The 18,637-nt window shown below is 44.2% G+C and overlaps 1 protein-coding gene across 3 annotated transcripts in view; it reads left to right on the forward strand.

Moving 5' to 3' along the window:
* Positions 1 to 18,637, forward strand: part of nrxn2b (neurexin 2b) — a 603,500-nt gene that overhangs the window by 32,996 nt on the left and 551,867 nt on the right. For all 3 annotated transcript variants that reach the window (XM_078281834.1, XM_071923519.2, XM_071923520.2), the window contains exon 2: positions 7,355 to 7,375. In XM_078281834.1, the coding sequence (XP_078137960.1) occupies positions 7,355 to 7,375 (21 nt within the window). The remainder of the gene's footprint in view (positions 1 to 7,354; positions 7,376 to 18,637) is intronic.

Genomic DNA, 18,637 nt, shown 5'->3' on the forward strand with positions numbered 1-18,637 from the left:
TAAGTCCGGTAGGCTGGAGGGGGGCTAATGGACAGGAAGGCAGCCAAGCCAGGCCAACGCTTGATTGGTGAAAGATACACTCATTCCCTGGATTCTCACACACACACACACACACACACACACACACACACACACACACACACACACACACACAGTATGTCGGATTATGCTGTGTCTGCCAATTTCTAATATTGTATCTCTGCATGTTTTCAAGCTCTCTACACAGCAGGTACAATGTATTCAATCGTATTTTAAGTTTGTGCAAATGGTCTAGGTCGCCCCTCCTTTACATTATTGCTGGTGGTAACTGGACACAGTCAGCATAGTTATAGAGATATCAAGGCTTGTTTTCCTACCTTGAGAAGAAGCCATTCATTCTTGTACAGTATGAAAAACAACTTCCACAGACTTGAAAATTGCCCGAGTTACATAAACTAGTATGGTTTCTTAAAGTTTCTCTTTATCCTTATTTCATTGTGCCCGAGTTGAGTGTTTTTATATTACGTTACGCTCTGCTTACTGTCAATCACCTGGAAGTGCCAGGAAATAGTCCCTCAAAAACACATCGCCTTACAAACTTTGTCGGATCCATGCCCGTGTTAGCCGGGACGGCGGTTCATTTCAAGCTAGCTTTGACACCGTGAAGTTTCCATTTTAAAAATGTCTAAGTAAATGTTCAAAAATCGAATTACAGACAGAATGCATTGCGAAATGATTGGGAGAAATGTAAACTAGAAGTAGACAGAAGGAAATGTGCTATAACTCTAAATGACACAGGTATTCTCCTTTAAACACTATTTAAAAAGAGGAACTTGGTACGTTTCAGTACTTTTCTCCACAGAACACCAGAGCTGGGTTGTATAACCTCTTATATCGCCCCCCTCCACACACACACACACACACACACACACACACATCTTGACGAGAGCCTACAAATAGTCTTCCGTTTACCGTCTTCCTCGTCTCCTCTCGCTCCTTGCTCTCCCCAGTCGGCTCTCATTAGGTGAGCGATCATCTCTCGCCTAATTAGCGTATGTCTAATTTGAACCGTTTGGAATCAGTTCTGTTTTGCTCTCCCCCGCTGAAACACATCATTGCTGTTTTTCTTATTGAAAAAAAAAAAAAAAAAAAAAAGCCTGACAGACTAAAATATCCCCGTTGCTGCACTGTTATTCCTGCACCCCGGATCCTGTGTATTGCGAGGGCACGGCGAAATGGGATGACTTTATTTATGAGCTTTACATGAAGTTTGCGCATGCGCTCTATTTATGCAACGCTCTGTGAAGAAAACTCATTTTCTTTCAAATATAGATTACTATTTTGGTGTGTAATGTCGCAGGCCGCAGTATGATCTCTCTCTTTCTTTCTCCTTGTCTCTCTTTCATCTCCCTCTTTCTCTACCTGACCTTGTTCCTCTCTTCGAACCTCGTCCCAGTGTCCGGGTACGTGTCAGCTGTCGCCTTTACCTCGTCCTCTAACTGTGTTAGCTCTCAATGGTGCGGTGACACTGGAAGGAAGAGGTCCACCCCCGCTCATTTCTCAAGTTCTTACCTCTTCCTGACCTCCCTCTCAAACCTGCTTTTGCCTTATGCTAGGTTGCACCAGTCTCTGTTAAAAGTCATGTGCTCTATAGCAGTTACATGCCATGTATCTAAGGCTAAGAAACTGTTATTGCGGTCTTTCATTTCATATTCATAAAGCCACCACTGCTAATGAAGAGAAAAGCCCGAAAATGAATTGGTTGTTAGAAATGATTTTCCGCAATGTCACCACAAAACACAAGGAAATTCAGTTCTAATATTTATGATTAACAATTTAATCATCATAAAGGATCCCAATAAGAAGCATTGCAACCTGCATAACAACCAAGACAGGTATGGGATGTCAAACCAAGACTTAATTTACCCCCTACCACCTACTTCACTGCAAAGTATCATCTTAGCAAGTCATTTAGTTTGGAATTGAGTCCTGAAATCTGCCAATAGGGTGAGATAATTGCACTTGTTTTCATCGCAAAGCAACTTGTTTCAAGAATTTTCTTATATCAAATGACATTATCTTGAATTATCTTGATACTGGCGGAGTGATCTGCCTTATTTCCAGGTTTTCCTCTTCAGTTTAGTGAAGGAAAGCACTATTCATCTGTTTAAGGTTGCAACTCTCCAATCCGTTCCTTTTGACCCCATCTCCCCTTCCCTTCCAATAGATCCTGTGATAAGTGGGGAATATATGTAGTGTTGCTAGATAAATTTGTTTTTTTCTTTTTTATCAGGATTAGAAAGTTTTGACTTTATTTGCACATTTTGTTGGGTGGAAGTTTTGTATTTCGCTGTCGAGATTTGCTGTGAAATCTGCAAAGGCCGTGTCTCGCGGATTAACTTGTCACTCACAGAGAAAGTTTCTGACAATGTAGGAGAGTTCAGGACAAAGCTTCCTTCTGATTAGAATGTAAAGAGGGAGAAGAAGGGTGTGTGTGTATGTCAGCTTGTGAAACTGTGTGTCTTTGTGTCTGTGTGTGTGCGAGAGTGTGTGCACGTGGGTTTTCTATCCGTCTGCCTGTCTTCTCTCTACTTATTTTGTCTCCACTATTCACTAATGTTGTCATTTTCTTGTGCTCTGTGCCTCTGCCAAAGTGATGTCAAATAGCCTTGGAAGCAAAGGGCTTTTTCTCTCCCTCCTGCCTTTTGAAATCTCAATTCTCTGTGTGACACTCTGCCGGCCAAAATAATAGACCTTGAAAGTGTTTCTAGTGCGACTTGAGTGACTCACAAGGCAGCGGCCATGTAAAATAATGTTTTGTATTTGAAGTCTGGAATAAAAGGCTGACTTTGAAGCGAGGCTCAGACATTTCAAATTAAGTATCACTTTTTGGTACACTGTGGTTTATTATGCTAAAATCAATGCAAGGTTATAACAAAGAAAGCAGTATAATCAGTGTTGTGCACGGCTCTGTGATGCCTCCTTTTTTCACCACTTGTTGCCTAAAAGCAAAAACAATCCAGTTTAAAAGCCTTGTGTAACTTAACTTGTGTAATGTAGTAACCTTTGTGAATCCAAAGAAAATGCTGCATGCTGCTCTAACATCCTTGCTATTGACTTATTCGCTTTATGCCTAGAGTGGCCATATTGGAACTACGTCATACTAACGGTGGGTAGACAGTGGAAGACAGCAATGTAGATGGAAACAGAGGCTAACTTAACCACTCTATGGACAAAAAAATAGAAAATATACACCAAATCTTTCATTATCGTTGAGCAATGAGCAAAGCTGGAGGCCAAATTACCCAAGAAGGTCCAAATCAAAGGCTACAGCAATTGGATTGAAGGGAATATCCATGATGTTGATCCATAAATTGTTGCTTAACCTTAACTCTAACCATAAGCAAAGCCTAAACTTAGCCCTTAGTGAACCTTTTCATGTGAAGAACAGGAGAAAATGACATGTCCAATTCTTGCGATTGTCACACAATCCTTTTCAGAGTTTATGCTCACGACATTTTATGAGATTGTGTTGCAGCGTGTGTGTGACCTCTTGTGAGATCTGCTTTGTGTGTGACTATATGTGTGTGTGTGTGTGTGTGTGTGTGTGTGAGAGAGGGAGAGATACGGCCACTTTCCAGCGGCCTCTGTGTTGAGCTTGAACTCCCTCTGTGATGATGTGCTGCTTTGAGCTGTGCTTTAGCCCTTTATCTATAATGAGGAGATTATTCTGGAAATTATTGATGAATATTCTTAAAAAGAAGTCAACAATCACAACAGATAATTTTTCTCGGGGCGCACACTGGTTGATTTTAAAATGCCAGTTCTCTGAAAACATTTACTGACGTATGACTGTCTGAGCATTAATACCTCCACCATTAGTTGCTGCTGAAGTGTGTATTCACCGCTGATGTACCGGCTTTTTCCTGACTATTTATCCATAGTTGGCCATCTGCTATTGGCTGGTCTTTGTGCCAGGTGACATCACCTGGCACAGTTGGCCAGTTCAGTACCCTACTTTTCACTATTAGGTGTCAAGCTTCACCACAGATTTGGGTTCGGGGTTTAGTTACTCTTTAACATATTTTTTCCACTATCTAGATAAAGGCTGCAATATTATGTTTTGGCTGTGATACAAATTTGTAGCTAGTGCAATACGTTGCCATATAATTTGATGCCCATTCATGCTCTTTTTGATTCTAACAAATAGTTCATTGTGTTCTTTACTTTATGTGCAAACAAATGGGAGGTTAGTGATGGAGAGGAGGTTATTTTTCTATGCAGGCATGCTTTCCTCCCCTTGGTAAATCCTTTAGTTAGCTCGGGGAGGATTAGGTCTGAAAAGTCTCTCATTTGCCTCCAAAGCCCTCAGGGATTCATTGGCGAAGAAATCCAACTTCCCCACTTCTCTCGCCTGTATTTTACTGTTATTTTTTTATTTCTATTGCAGCCCACTTCTGAATTCTGTTCACTTCCATTCCCAGTGTCTGTCTTCTTGATTAATTTAGACTTCTTTTTTTTTGTGCTTTTGTAGTTGGAGGTATTGCACACTAATTTAGAGATAGAGGAGAGAAATGTCACATTTGACTAGCTGTCAATTTGAACTCTGGCTTATGTCTGCATTTCTTTTTTTCTTTTTTGATTGTCTTTAGTCTTGAATTGGGGTGGAAATTTAATGCAAAATAAATAGTCTTCTTTTTCTTCAAGGCAGGTTTCTAAGCCTTAAGAATGGGCCCCATCTGTGTACTGGGGCATCACATATACATAGGAAAGCTTTTGAGCTCTGCCTCTCAAAAACGTTCTCCACATTCCCCTATGAATCACACGGAACATTGAAAATACTAGGATCCCGGTGGAGCTGAAAGCCCGGGGCTATGTAGGAAACACCTAATGGAAAACAGCTCTGGGATAAAGGTAATAGGTGAGTAAAGACTAGCGGAAACTATCAATGGGATAAAAGGGATGACTTCAGAAAGACGGGGTAATATCCCACCAAGTATCTGATTGAAATAGTATATTTTTTTCTTAAGGCTAGATTTCACAGCTATTCCCAGTGTGGAGCTACGTCTGCTCCAAAAAGCCCTCGAGAACCGCCAGGTAATATCTAAGAGTCAAACTAGAAATGGCGTGGATTTAACAGTTAATGGCGCTCACCATGTTCTGTAGGTTGGACTCTTGAGGGAGCGTACTTAATCTTCTCAAGGGATAAGGAACGTCTTCCTGGATGTGTTCAGGGGGGGAAGTGAGGAAAACAGCGCTAATGTGGCAACATTTCAAAGCCTGCATTTATGTAATTGTAACACTATGGTCTTTCCTGAAGGGTGAACTCTGTCTAAATATAATTTGCATTTCAAGCCGGTGCAGTACGACAGAAGCTCTAAGTCGCTTTTATCCGTCTGGCTTTTATGCACCAAGGCAAAACCACATCTTGAAATGAGAACTTTTCGCTGCAGTATAATTGTCCTATGCCTTTGTTCGATTTTCTCGGTTTTCTCTATGTGTGCTTTTGAGTAGAAACACATGAACAGTCAATGATCTTTCCATTTATTTGCTTGCCGAAAGAGATGGGGTTGGGGAGGGCGGTGGTCCGCATGAACTGTCTCCAAAGCGCGTGCTCAAACAAGCCGACGTCCCGACTGTCCGAGAGATTCTCTCCAGTGTTTGTGGAGGAAAATGGGCTTTTTTTCTTTGTGTCTGCCCATGTTTGAACAGAGTGGCTTCCCACTGTGTCTCTAAAAGGTAGACCAATTGAAGCAGAGGTCTGAGAGAGAGAGAGAGAGAGAGAAAAAAAAGATATGAGGGACCGCAATGAAAGAAAGGACGAGGGATGAGTGGAGAGGAAAGGCAGAGTCATGGCCGGTGATCATATAAACAACCTCTACTGTACATCAGACACACATGGTCCCTTTGCTTCAGCTTGGCAAGGGCTCTTGCGCTCATGAAGGGCCTTCAATTGGCATGCCAGTCTCCCTGTTGCTTTTTGTACGCTCACCAGACTAGTAGGAGTTTTTATGTTCCAAAGAGGTACTTGTGACAGCCACCTTAATCTAACGAATAGCTCACTTCAATTTGGGCATGAAGAAGAGTACAGTCATGAGCAGAGCAAACCTGTGTGTGTGTCCATGAGAGAGGGAGCATGTGTGTGACTACATTCAAGAGAATCCCTTTTCAGGAACATAACGCGCTGTGTTGATGTGTTATGGGAACTGTGGCTGACCTCGATTCGCGGCCCCTGCTCACTTTGCAGCCATGTTGGGCCCCCAGTGGTGCGTTTCTGATTTTTAAATGGCGACTGTGATCATTAAATCTTAATGCTAAAAGCAACTGTAACTACACAGGCATCCATACACACATACTAGCAGCAGCCTTATATGGATCTCATATATAAAATATCGACTTATACTTTGCAGTTCTGAAGTGTAGCATATCTCTTATTTGGCCTAACTCTCTGTGAGTGCTTGACCTCGTCGGTTCCCTTAATTTCTTATGCTGCTGCACAAAAGGCCTGTCTGCGTAAACCCTGTAACGCAGCTGTGTTTGCTCCGACTGAGAAGCTTTACCAGTGCAAACACGCGGTGAACCAGCGCGGCATAGAGTTATATTGAAAACACTGTTGATCAGGCTACAGCTCAATGTAAGAGTCCCCATCAAGAGCCGAGCCCAGCAGCCACAATAGCAGATCAAAATGCTAAGTTCTCCATAGGGGTGCCGTGCCAAGCTAGAGGCTCTTTTGCATTCTTGTGTAGTGCCTTATCATCTGACATGGGGTTTCTGGAGTGGCAGGCAGCTGTGGTTTCGTTTTCTGACTTTAAAGATTCGCCCCTGCCGCCGTAGGGTAGCGCTTTTTACTGAAGCGTCCTGCTGGAGCCCGGTCTCTCTGACTCCCCCGCACTATATCATTAAGGCAGAAAGAAGTGTGCGAGTGTATGGGCTTCTCCATTTATGTCTCCCAGTTAGGGATCCTCTTTGACTGAAGCCTCCTGCTCCCTGTGGTGGGTGGCACGGTTACACTATGATGCTTTGGGTTTCTCAACATCTCCTACTGGGCATTTCTTCAAGAAAGTCATGTGCGTGCGCTTGTAAAAATCATTGGGCCATTTTCTGGCTTTTTAAATAAGTCAACAGACAGATGACATCAGATGACATCATTTCATTGGAGCGGAATTTGTTTCATTTTGCTGTCAGGTCTCAGAGATCTGAAGTCTTAAAGGAAGTCCTCAGTCATTTATATTTTATACTGTAAAGATTTCTTCTGAAGAAAAAAAATACTAAGGCATGCATTTGTTTAAGAAGAACATCTAATGAGTCTGTTCTTTCTGTCTTTTCTCTCTCTCTCTTTTCCATGTACCCCCTTTGGACCCGCCCTCCCCTGAAGCTGAAGAGTATGCTGTTGAAGGTAAGACCGATGCTTTGCTCCGAAGGCCCTCTGATGGCTTCCCTTTATGTTGGTGTCCATGCCGGATGCCAGCGCTGGCTGCTTGTTTTATGCTGTCTGTCCTCCCTCTGGGGAGGGGCATTGTCAGTTTGGACTGCGGTTATAAGTGACTTCCAGGGGGCCTAAATTACAGCGTTTCCACAAGAGACAAAAGCTGCAGATTTGCAACCAAAACATTATACCCTCTTTTATCTCTTGATTATTTTACTTTGGTTTGATTATTTTGTTTTGATTATGGATTCTCCTTTTTGGATACTGGCATATGGTTGTAGAATTCACTCAAGGGAATACTTCATGCAGTATAGCTTTAAAAATGGAAAACTACATAGACAGCTTGGCATTCTAGAGTCAATTTCACAAGTTAACGAGGTATCGTAGAGGCTAACAAGGTATGACATGGTGAATTTGAGATCTTGTCCTCTTGCTTTCCTTATGCCGGTCCTATCTCCAACAAGAATGAACGAAGGCAGCCAGTCGGGGCCCCTGAGGGGCCTCATTAGCCCTTGGGCCAGGCACTAAGCTAGCGCCGGGCGCAGCAGACTTTGTGGATAGATTAGCATTAGCTTGTCTGTCTGCAGGCTGCTGCCTGTCATCCACTCTGCACTGTTGGGGAAGAGATCCATCCACTGGACCATTCAGTCAGTTCGTCAGTCAAGTCAGACACTCAGACAGAGAAAGGTGGTTGAAGTGTGACTGCTGATAACTCCTCTGACACACCGCTCAGAGCTTTTTTGAATGTATGATTTATTCGCAAGCCCGATCCAACCCACAACCTTCACACCGATAGAGGGGGAATAAGGGTTGACTGGTGGTGGAAAGGTCGGGTAGGGATGCAGAATGGGTGTACAGGTGTGGGTATGCGCATTGGTGCTTGCATATGTGTGCGTGCGCTTGTGTTTCGCAGTTGCATTTCTTCCTCTCAGAATTTGGGGTGATGGATTACCTATCAGATGGCCTGAATTAGCAGGGGAAATCACTATGAAAACAACGCCCCCCTGCTCCAAGTTTCCTTTTTCCCAAAGCCTTGAACGATGCAGTTATTTCTCTATATGGAGCATGAGTTGTTTAACTTGTGGCATATTGGAAATACAGCAGCGTATATTGTAGTGTCACTTCACTGTTAGCGCCCGACCTTGTGAACTCAATCTGAATTCTGACTCGGGCTTGGTATGTAGAGTGAAAGCACTTCTTTATAGACTGTTTGATGCTGACATTTTCTCGCCTTGTTTGAATGTGAGGATCACAAGCTTCCTATGATCATTCTGTATGTGTGTGTGTGTGTATGAATCTGTGTATGTGCCCTTGCGGCTGGGTCACATGTCAGTACCACTGAAGCCCTTGATGGGAAAATGTCAGGGGGACTATAGGGGGACAGCGAGGGATGGTGACATTCCCATAATTCCTAGCAACACTGTCTGACAGAGTGGCCCCTCCACTCTGATGTAGAGTGAGGTGAGGGCTGAGGAGGCTGCACAGCTTTTGTGTGTGTGTGATAGAGAGAGAGAGAGAGAGAGAGAGTCAGACTGCGAGAGTGAGAGACACCGGGACCCAGCAGAGCAGAGCGCTGACCTATGCTGTGATGGAGTGTGGTGATCTGTTTCCCGCGACAGACCCGAGGGAGGGCCGGCGGCTCCCTCGGGGACCCCCGGGGGCAGACGGAGAAGCCCTCTCTTCCGACTCTGCCTCTTAGCGGGGGTTCGTCACTAAGACTTCTGCCTAGCCGGGCAGCCATGGGGTTCCTGGCTCTCCATTAACATTCACCAGACTACAGAAGTAAAACCAGCCAGTCCAATAGATGTAGAATGCATGCATAGTTCAGAGCTGCACAGTGTGGCTTTGGCTTAGGACGTGTTTGTGTATGCAAAGGCATTTCAGCACCTACATTTTTCAAACTGATTTGAACCAGGTTCTGTAGATATGCTTTTTGCATCTGGCAAGGGTAGCTAGGTATTGTAGGTTAAGTTACTTTTTATTCTGTGGGCTCCTAGCAATTTGAGAGGGGAACATTGCCCTTGTGTGGAGGTCTAGGTGTTTCCCAGATGCACGGCTAATAGGAAAATAACTCTAATATGCAAGACTGTGCCTGAGGTTCCCCGGGGTTTTTAAAGAATTTTCTAAAGCTCTGGAGTTTATTTCGGCTCAAAAAATGCCCCAGGGTCGGCACACGGAGCTTTTTTTGGAACTCCTGACTAAACCTGCAACTCGCAAGTCCCAACAACTCAATTAATTTGTGCTCTCCAAAGTCATGGTAATTTAATTAATGCAAGGAGCTGTGTTCCTAGTGTATTGCGTATCAACAGGACACTTGATAGGAGATCTGTTTAATGGCTCATTGTCTCCGATACCGAACCCGGGCAGTGCTACTGCTCTCGTTTCTCTTCTATTTTTAGGGTTTTCCCCATGACCGTATTTGGTCTAATTAGTGTCGGCGACCATGTGTTCAAAGGTTGCTTGAGATTGATGATGCGAGGGGACCTTGAAAGCCCCGGGGAGGGAGGTGCCCCTGGAAGGCGGCCGGTGGCCCTCGCATGTTAGTCAGCGGGGCCACGATTGATGATCTGCCCGGGACACTGACCTGTTTTCACTGCCAAGCCAGCCGCGGCACTGCTATCTGCATAGCGACGTCCAAGCATGCGCTCTCCCTGGAGGAAATGCCCTGTACATGTGATGTATAGTTTCATTAAGTTAGCTCAGGTTTACCTTATTGCCTGTGCAATGGTATTCTTAAGGCAGCTAATGAAGAAATGACCCTAAAGCTGAAGTGGTAGCCTGAGGTTAGACAGGTGGGCTTGTGACCTGATGCTTTGAATCGCAGAACCTACTGGGAGAATGTCCCACAACAGCTACCATCGAGGTGCCCTTGAGCACATCACTGAACCCCCTACTGCTGGGGATGGCATGATATATTGAATATCAATCAATATCAATATCTATAATATGTAACAATACATATTGTGGGGCAGAAAGCTACCATATCTACATTTTATTCTGCTGTAGTAATCATAAATGAGATGACTAGACCATCACAATTTCACAAGCTCTCCATTGAAACTATATTGTTTACTCTTTGTAATGACATTTTAAATCATTGTTTACATTCTAGTGAGCCAATGCCATTGCTGCAAAGATTTGTGGCTCAGAAATCAACATAAATCTGCACAGTCAGACTTTGTTGTCATTGAACTTTTTTTATTACATCGTGTCGTGGTTGTATCGAATCGTGAACCTCATATTGCGTATTGAATTTTATCATGAGATAAGCATATTGTCCCATCCCAACCTACTGCACTAGTGGAATTGCACAGTGGCCTACAGTAGAAGACTGTGGTTGTACTGGGTGTATTCGGGTGGGAATGTGTGTAACCGGGTAAATGTGTTGCTGAAGTGGACTTTCCCTGGATAAGTAAAGGTTAAAAGAAAAATGACTCACATTGCGGAGGGAGTAGAAAAGCACGGAGGCCACTGTCTTTTTTTATAAATACGCTGTTCATTCAGATGCTGAAGGCTGGCCATCTTTAATTCCCCTCCAACTGATGGTCTGACAGACCATGACCATGACCGTGAACACGGCTGAGAGAACAGTTCATATACAATTGGACAGTAACAAATCCCATCTAGCCCCGGCCGGCCCCGCTTGGCCTCTGTGACTGGCTGATAGATTTAGTGGCCCGGCCGCTTTGTTTGGGTGAGGGATGTTCTGAGCCGCCCACGCTGATCTTAATCAATCTGATCAAGGCTAATGATCTTTTCTTTCTGGGCTGCACAGACCCCCCAACTTAATCTGACCCTCAGGGACGGGAAAAAATATTTTTCCCCCCCGCACGAAAAATGGGAGTTTGATGCCGGCTGGAGATATAGGATTAAAGATTGAGTGGGGCCTGTAGTTATAGGAGATTACTTTGGCTCATCCAAACCAGATTATGGATTTTGTTCTTATTTGATCAGGAGAAATAAAACAAAATCATAGACCGAAAAACTCAAACGTTTTCTAGATGTGTGTGCGGCGAGGCAACAGACGGAGAAAACACGGAGAATAAAGCAAATATTAAATGTCATGATGTCATTGTGGTATTAACCTAGATTGGGATGTTTGTTTCTGGAATGAACGGTGCTTGTACATGTTCCTCATTCAAATCCCAACTGCTGCCGTTCCAGTTGTTGTTGAATACCTTCGGCTAAAAGGCTGACCACCTGGATCTATTATTACGATTGTTTTGATCTTGCCAAAAAAGGTACATTTCAATAGCAATTGAAAATGATAGGGCATTTATTTATACAACGGGCATAGCATAACAAGGCTATTTGTCCGTTCTCTCTGATCAATAAAACTTAACGGTGCATTTTTCATTGAACGCACGAGAGATTTGCTGTGTTCAAACAAAGCGATCGATTGTGCGAGATTGCTGGCTAGCTTTTTTTATTCACAACCACTTGAAAAGAATAGGCTGCAAAGCAAACCCGCGCGCACACGCACACACACACTAACCTCTTTGGACAGGGAGGGTTGAATGGAGCTGAATGGCGTCTTTCTTCGCCTCTGAAATTGCTCAAGAGCCTTTGGACAGTAGGATTGCCTTGATGTTGCCTCCGCCTGCTCGGCCTCCGCCAGATGTTGCCGTGAGATTAAAGCTCCTCGGGGTCCAGGAGGAGCCCGGGTCCAGCCATGCCTGTTCTCACAAGACGTTAATTTCACCCCACGCGGCTCTCTCTTTCTCTCTCTCTCTCCCTCTCTGCTTTGTGATAACAAAGTCAGAAGGGATGGAGTGGGCGTCCACTTGTGAGCGACTCCAGATGCTTCAGTGTCAACATGTGTGGCCTCGGGGCAATACTGCTCGCTGTGATGGGGAGAGAAATGGCTCGGACAATGCGGAAGCCCCGGAGCTGTGGTGTTGTACAGTGTGTGTGTGTGTGTGTGTGTGTGTGTGTGAAGGAGAGAATTACGTGTGCCTGGGTTTTCTGTCAAAGGTCTCTAGTAGAAATCTTTGCTTATTTTTTTGCTTTTTTTGCTTTAGCAGAGCATTGCAGTGCTGTAAATTCAACTTCTAAACGTAAAAATGAGCCAATGTCTGATTGGTCTATGGGCTCTGAGGCATATATTTAATGTAGACTATGTGCGAAGGCTATGGCAGCCAAAACGCCTCGGTTTTTAATATTAAATTGTCAAGTTTTTCCCCAAGAGTAGCTGAATTCTTTTCATTCCTTTGCTTCTTTTTGATTCATGCGCCTTGGAGGAGCTGCAAGGTTGCGACAGATTTCTTTTTTTTTTACCCTTTTAACGGAAAGACCCACATCAGTTGTTTTGAACATCTGCATACTCTATTCCTCATGCAAATAACTTGTAACTTTATTCAAATCACCCTCCTTTACTTGACGATTTTCCCCTCTACCTACCACTCGCCGCGTCTGAACCTCAGCACTCTCAGCTATATTACAATGAGCTTTGGGAGGGATTTCTACGCATCCTTCCAAGTCGTCCCCTCTCCTGTGTATTAAAATGAAAATTTGTTGTGCTCCTCTGCGCCTTGCTTGCTTTTGAGATGGGGGGGGACATACAGTCTTTTAAGCATTTCCCACAGGATTCGGAGGTTATGGGGCATTCGGAGTTTATATTGCCGCGTCTCTCGTTTTTGTTGTCTCCACCACTTAATTTATGCCCCGCCAGGGATACAGTCACGGTAATCCTCCTCTCCTTTTTCAATTCCTCTATATCTATCACTCTATGATTTCTTTCCCTCTTCTTCTCCCCTTATCCCTCCCGCCTTTCTTTTCAACTTTATCCCTATCTCATCAATCTCCCATTTTTTTCCTTCTCCTTGCCACCTATCTGTATTCTCAACATCCCTTCCTACCGTTCCCTCTATACCAATCCTCCCACCCCCCCTTCCCTCTCCTGTCCTCTCTCCCTCATCTCGATCGCCTTCTCCCCTCTCTTGGTAGATAAACTCATAGGTTGTAGCTAAGAGGCTTATACAGAAGATGCCTCCATAGGAAGCTTTATTGGGCTGAAGGAGGCAATCTGGTTTGGACAGGAGAGGCGAGCGGAGAGGAGGTGGAGTTGGACCTTGGTTTATTCATTGCCCACAGTGGGTGTACATAATATTGTGACATACAGTAACTATTCACCAGTTTTTGCTTCAGTAAGTTGTAATTGCATTGGAAGAGTAATTATCATTTGCTCACACAGGAATACATTCAAAAGCAACACTTTGTAAATAAGACTCATTGATTGTGACAGTGGCTTCAGACATATTTGTTATCTGCAACATCCATTGTTAGTCTTCAATAAAGCTTCTAGTAACCTTGTTCATTTAGTGGCTACTAATGCTTAACACTATCATCAAAGTAGCCAGTATACAAAGTGGGTGAATCATCTACCAAGGCTTCACTGGCAATGGTGTTGATAGGCAACATAAGCCGTGTTCGGATGGGATTACTTTTAGTCATGCTCTGATAATGATTACATTAATCATTGGATTAATGTAAGACTTACCTCTTGTAAATGCCCAGTCGAAGTAACCTCAGGTAAAACTAGTCCTGTCTGAACTGACATGACATTGAGATTGTTGTCGGCCCTATTCCCACCATAGCAGAAGTTATTTTTTTGGACTATGTCATTTTTCTACAACAATCAAGATGTCTAGATCAGACCCAAAGTCTCAGCTCTGGTCTAGTTGTGGCTTTTCTTCGCTCTTGCAGCCAAGTTGTATTGTGCTCCAACACATCAATGTAAATTGCGGAAATTACATGACACATTTTTAGTGTGATGATAAGGCATAAATGGAGTAGGCACCCCATCTCTGTAATTTTGGAGACTGATTACAGATATCTCTTAACCTGTGCAATTGGCCATTAACATTGCTCATGTCCTGTTAATACGTTACGCACTCTGTCCTGAGAACTGATCCCATCCAAATACAGCTATAGCTACATTGAAAACAGTCAAATGGAGACATCAAGAGGGGTGAAATCTACAGCGTGGAGGCGAGGCTCATATCAGGACAGGTTTAATTTGGCATGCATCGGTCTGGAGAAGCATCCCCAAACACACATTTTATGGTGTGTGTGTGTGCACGTGCACATGCACACTTGTAAACTGGCATGCAGGGCTATAAGCAGAAGCTGACACATTCCTATTTTCCACCTGACACCCACTGTCACTTTCATAACCAGATTTGTCCGTGGCTCAAGACAGCGGGGGCCCAATCAAGAGACACCGCTTCATTTTTTTCTCTTCCTCTTCCTCTCTCTACCCAAACCTTGCCATTATTTCCAGCGCGCCGGAGCACTCCCGACGTGTACCTGCACCTCTCTTCTGAATTCAATTATGCCATGAAATGTCACTGACCGCAAAGCTAAGAGTCCGCGCCTGGCCAGGTGACACTGCGAGAGATTGCATTTGGGCAAGCGCCCCGGTGAAAAGTCCATCTCCTGCCCTGTCCGTCCCCCCAACCCGCGAGGCAGCCAGCGCTGAGAAAATAAAAGCACTCGTACTCATTTCCACCTGGCTGCTAAGCAACAAGGTTGAGGCGAAGTGGCAACTGTCACATTCTTCTTTCTCTGAGGTGTGTGTCTGTGTGTGAGTGCGTGTCTAGGAATGTTTTTTTTTTTTTATACAAGACAGATTTTGCAAACCTGTTTACGCATGTGTGTAGGTGGGTGTGTGTATAGGTGATATGTGCATACCGCTGAGGTTAAGCACCACACACTCTCTCTCCATCCGCGGAAAATGGTCCGGAACTACTTTCCCGGAAAACCTATTCTTCACTCTTTTCTGCGAACGTTTGTCTCGACTTCCTTGTCCGGGCCTTTGCCCTTTTTTGTTGTTCATTTAGCCGGCCTACAATTATGTATTGGGGGGGGGGGGGGGGGGGGGGGCAGTGCGGAGAGAAATGGTCTGGTAAAATTGGGATCAATAGGCCAGCCAGATGAATGGGAGCGACCAATAAAAGAAGGGAAATGGGGAATAGAGCTATTCTCTCCTCATCCCTCCCTCAGTTTCATAATGGGAAAATAGTAACACTTGAGTGCGTTTGTTTCGCCACTGAGGACCTCCCTCTGTTTGAACGTACAGCGATATTCTTTTGGGATTCCGGCGGGGTAGATTGGAGAATGCGTTGCTCTCTTTTTCTCTCTTCCACCTCCTCCCTCTCTCTCTTTTTCCCCCCTTGTACCTCTGTTGTCAGTTTACTGCTCCTTCTATCCTCCGTTGCATTCCCCCGTCTCGCTCTATTCTTTCTTTTCTCTGCATCTCGGTTTGTTTTTGTCTCCCTCTCCTCCTTATATCCACTCAACCTCCTTCTTTCTCACCAATTTTCATTCCAATTCCTACAGAGTAAATGTGGCATGATTTGACCTTAAACACGAATCGGTTCCACTGGATCTCCAGGTGTGTGTGTGTGTGTGTGTGTGTGGAACGCGGCAGCCATTGTGCTCGGTCACTATGATTACCGGATTTTGACGGACGCATTCATGGCATTTAACTGCCATTTCAGTGGAAATCGCAGCAAGCCGAGACATTTCTATTTTGGAAAATGATGTAAGCGCGTGTGTTTGTTTAGCGCAGTAATATGTGCAGTGATATGAAGTCAGTAAAACAATGCCTTTAACTAAAGTCAAGCCCTGTCTCAGTCAGGTTGATTCTATGGAGATCAGTAATGTATCACTTAAGCATGGAACATTAAACTCCACGTTTACTCCTCAAAGCTTTACCTCTGATATGCACACACACGTTGCATATCATCCAAAACAACACCCATCATTGTCATCCCACAACCCAAAACACACTCCTCCACCTCCCATCCTTGATGCGCTCATTGTGATCAAAGATTATCACAAAACTCGAATTCAAAACCCATGGTCAGTGTTTTCAAAGACTTTGCGGAGGTGCTTTGAGGGACAAAAAAAAAAAAAAGAAACACTCTGAAGCTTTACGACACGGTGTGTATGCATCTCCGACTCACCATTCGCTATGGAAGGCAGGTGAGATGGAAATATGTGTGACTTTGAAGAAAAAAGGCCTTAAAGGGATACTTGGACACTTTCAAGTCTGTTATTTTTTGTGCACCAGGCACTTGCCACAATGTGGGGAGAATATGATGTAATTTCAATTCGGTTAAAGTCACAATCAAGGATTTCTTAGCGTGGCTATCATTTGTGTATGTGCAGAGATTTTTAGAAAGTTAGGGGTGCAAAATACTCTCTTCACAACTTGCATACACCGCTGTAGCTCAAAAGGCTATTTCTTCTTCACTACATCCAATGCAAATGTAAACAAATCCTGTGTAGCTTCAAAATACATTTCATGCTGTTAGTCCTTGTACAAATAGCTGAGTCACCCAATTAGAAAGTAGATACATCAAAGAAATAACAAACGGTACCAATTCTAGACACACACACACACACACACACACACACACACACACACACAAAGGGATTGTAATAAAGTTAAATAAGAATGAAAGTCAAATGTTTTTAAAAGTACAATATATAAAGTGGCAAAATGTTTGAATACATTGCCACATCTCCTAAATCACCAGAGCATCTTGTGGTTCAAGCTGTCCACATTTTCGGACAGAATAATAATAAAGACATAGTGGAGGAAAAATCATGGCCATGCCACTTTAATAACTGCCGCTATGTCACAATACCCAAAACAATGGTGTGAGTGCCTTTAAACCGCAGACTCCGGGTTTATGATAAAGCAGACGGGCCTCTTAAAGAAAAATAAAAAGCCGAACTATCCCTTTAACGACAGGCCCGCTGACAGGATTCCCCTCTTCCCCTCTCTCCACTGTCAGTGTGGCCAAACTGCTGTGATGAGTTGTTACCGGAAACGCCATAAATTTGTCCAGCAGCTGCCACAAAGCATCGCCCCCCACAGCTCTTATTTATTTATCTGTCGCCTCTCCAATGCTCTCGGGGCCCTGTTGTGTACAGAGAGGCAGAGCTTTAATGCCACAGACCCTCGCTGCTTGTGTGTGTCTGTGTGTGTGTCTGTGTGTGTGTGTGCCGGGTTAGGCCGGGGCCTGCTCGCCTTCTCAGCGTGCGATCGTTTGGAGGGGGAGAGGAAGAAATGAAGGGAGGAAGGAAATGAGAGGGGGAGGAGGGCGAGGAAGGAAGAGAGAGAGGGTAACAAGAGATGGGGAATGGAGGGAGAGAGAGATGGAGGGAGAGAGAGAGAGAGCATGCATATAAGCAGATCTCAGGAGCCGAGGCGTCAAAGCAGCAGGCTGTTGCAGTGGAAGGAGACATGGCCTAGATATTTCACTAGGACTCACTGTTAATGACTGCTCAACTCGGCCAGGGTTTTCTTTTTGCCAGCTAAGCCAGTGCCATCCACACAGTGTCATCCACCATGTGGCTTATGAGCCGTGTGTGTGTGTGTGTGTGGCTTTTTTTTGGGTGGGGTGTGGGGATTGGTAATGCAAACTGGTTAACTGTCAGTGTGTTGACCTTGGGGTAGCTGTGAGGTTCCAAGCTGCAGAATATCAGGCCTGAGTGTCTGTGTTTGACTATGCTTTATATCTCCATGTATATTTGGCTTTGCACAAAATCGTCATTCAAGTACATTCTCTACCGTGTTTGTTGGACCCAGCATAACTCCATATTTTGCTCCGTTTCTATTTGAAATCCGTGTTTGGCTGGCACATATTGTCAGTCCTTGAATCAAAAGGTCAGTCAATAAATTTCTTTTCAGCATTTTTTGGGAGAAAAAGGTCTTCAGTCCAGTGAAATAAACATAAAGAAAGCCAGTGGCGGGGGCATTCTTGGTGCCACAGGTGGTCACTAAACTTTGACTCCAGATTGGCCTTTAAATCTATACTAGCAATCTGCTTTTTTTTCTCCCAGGTGCAACGGTAGAGAAATGGATAGAAAGACAACCGTTTGTTTTCACGGCTTGACAGAAGGCAATGAATGAAAACTGATCCAATCGCCCAGAACCTCTTCTTTCTTCCTTTGCTACTTTTCTTTTTGCTGACTTGAGACAGACAGAAAAAAAACATGCTTACACCTCTATAGAATCCAGAGTACATCCAGATTACTGTGTACTACGTGGAGTGTGTGCATCTGTATGTGTCTGCTTTTGTGTTTGTGTGTGTGTGCGTGTGCGGGGGCCCAGATTAAGCTGTCACATAGGCGGTGAGCGGTCCCAGACAGGCTGATCAATGTGGCCCAGCCTGCAGATAATAAAGCGGTTAGGTCTCCCCTGATGCCTTTAATTGA

Source organism: Centroberyx gerrardi, chromosome 23, assembly GCF_048128805.1.
Source record: "Centroberyx gerrardi isolate f3 chromosome 23, fCenGer3.hap1.cur.20231027, whole genome shotgun sequence".
NCBI lineage: Eukaryota > Metazoa > Chordata > Actinopteri > Beryciformes > Berycidae > Centroberyx > Centroberyx gerrardi.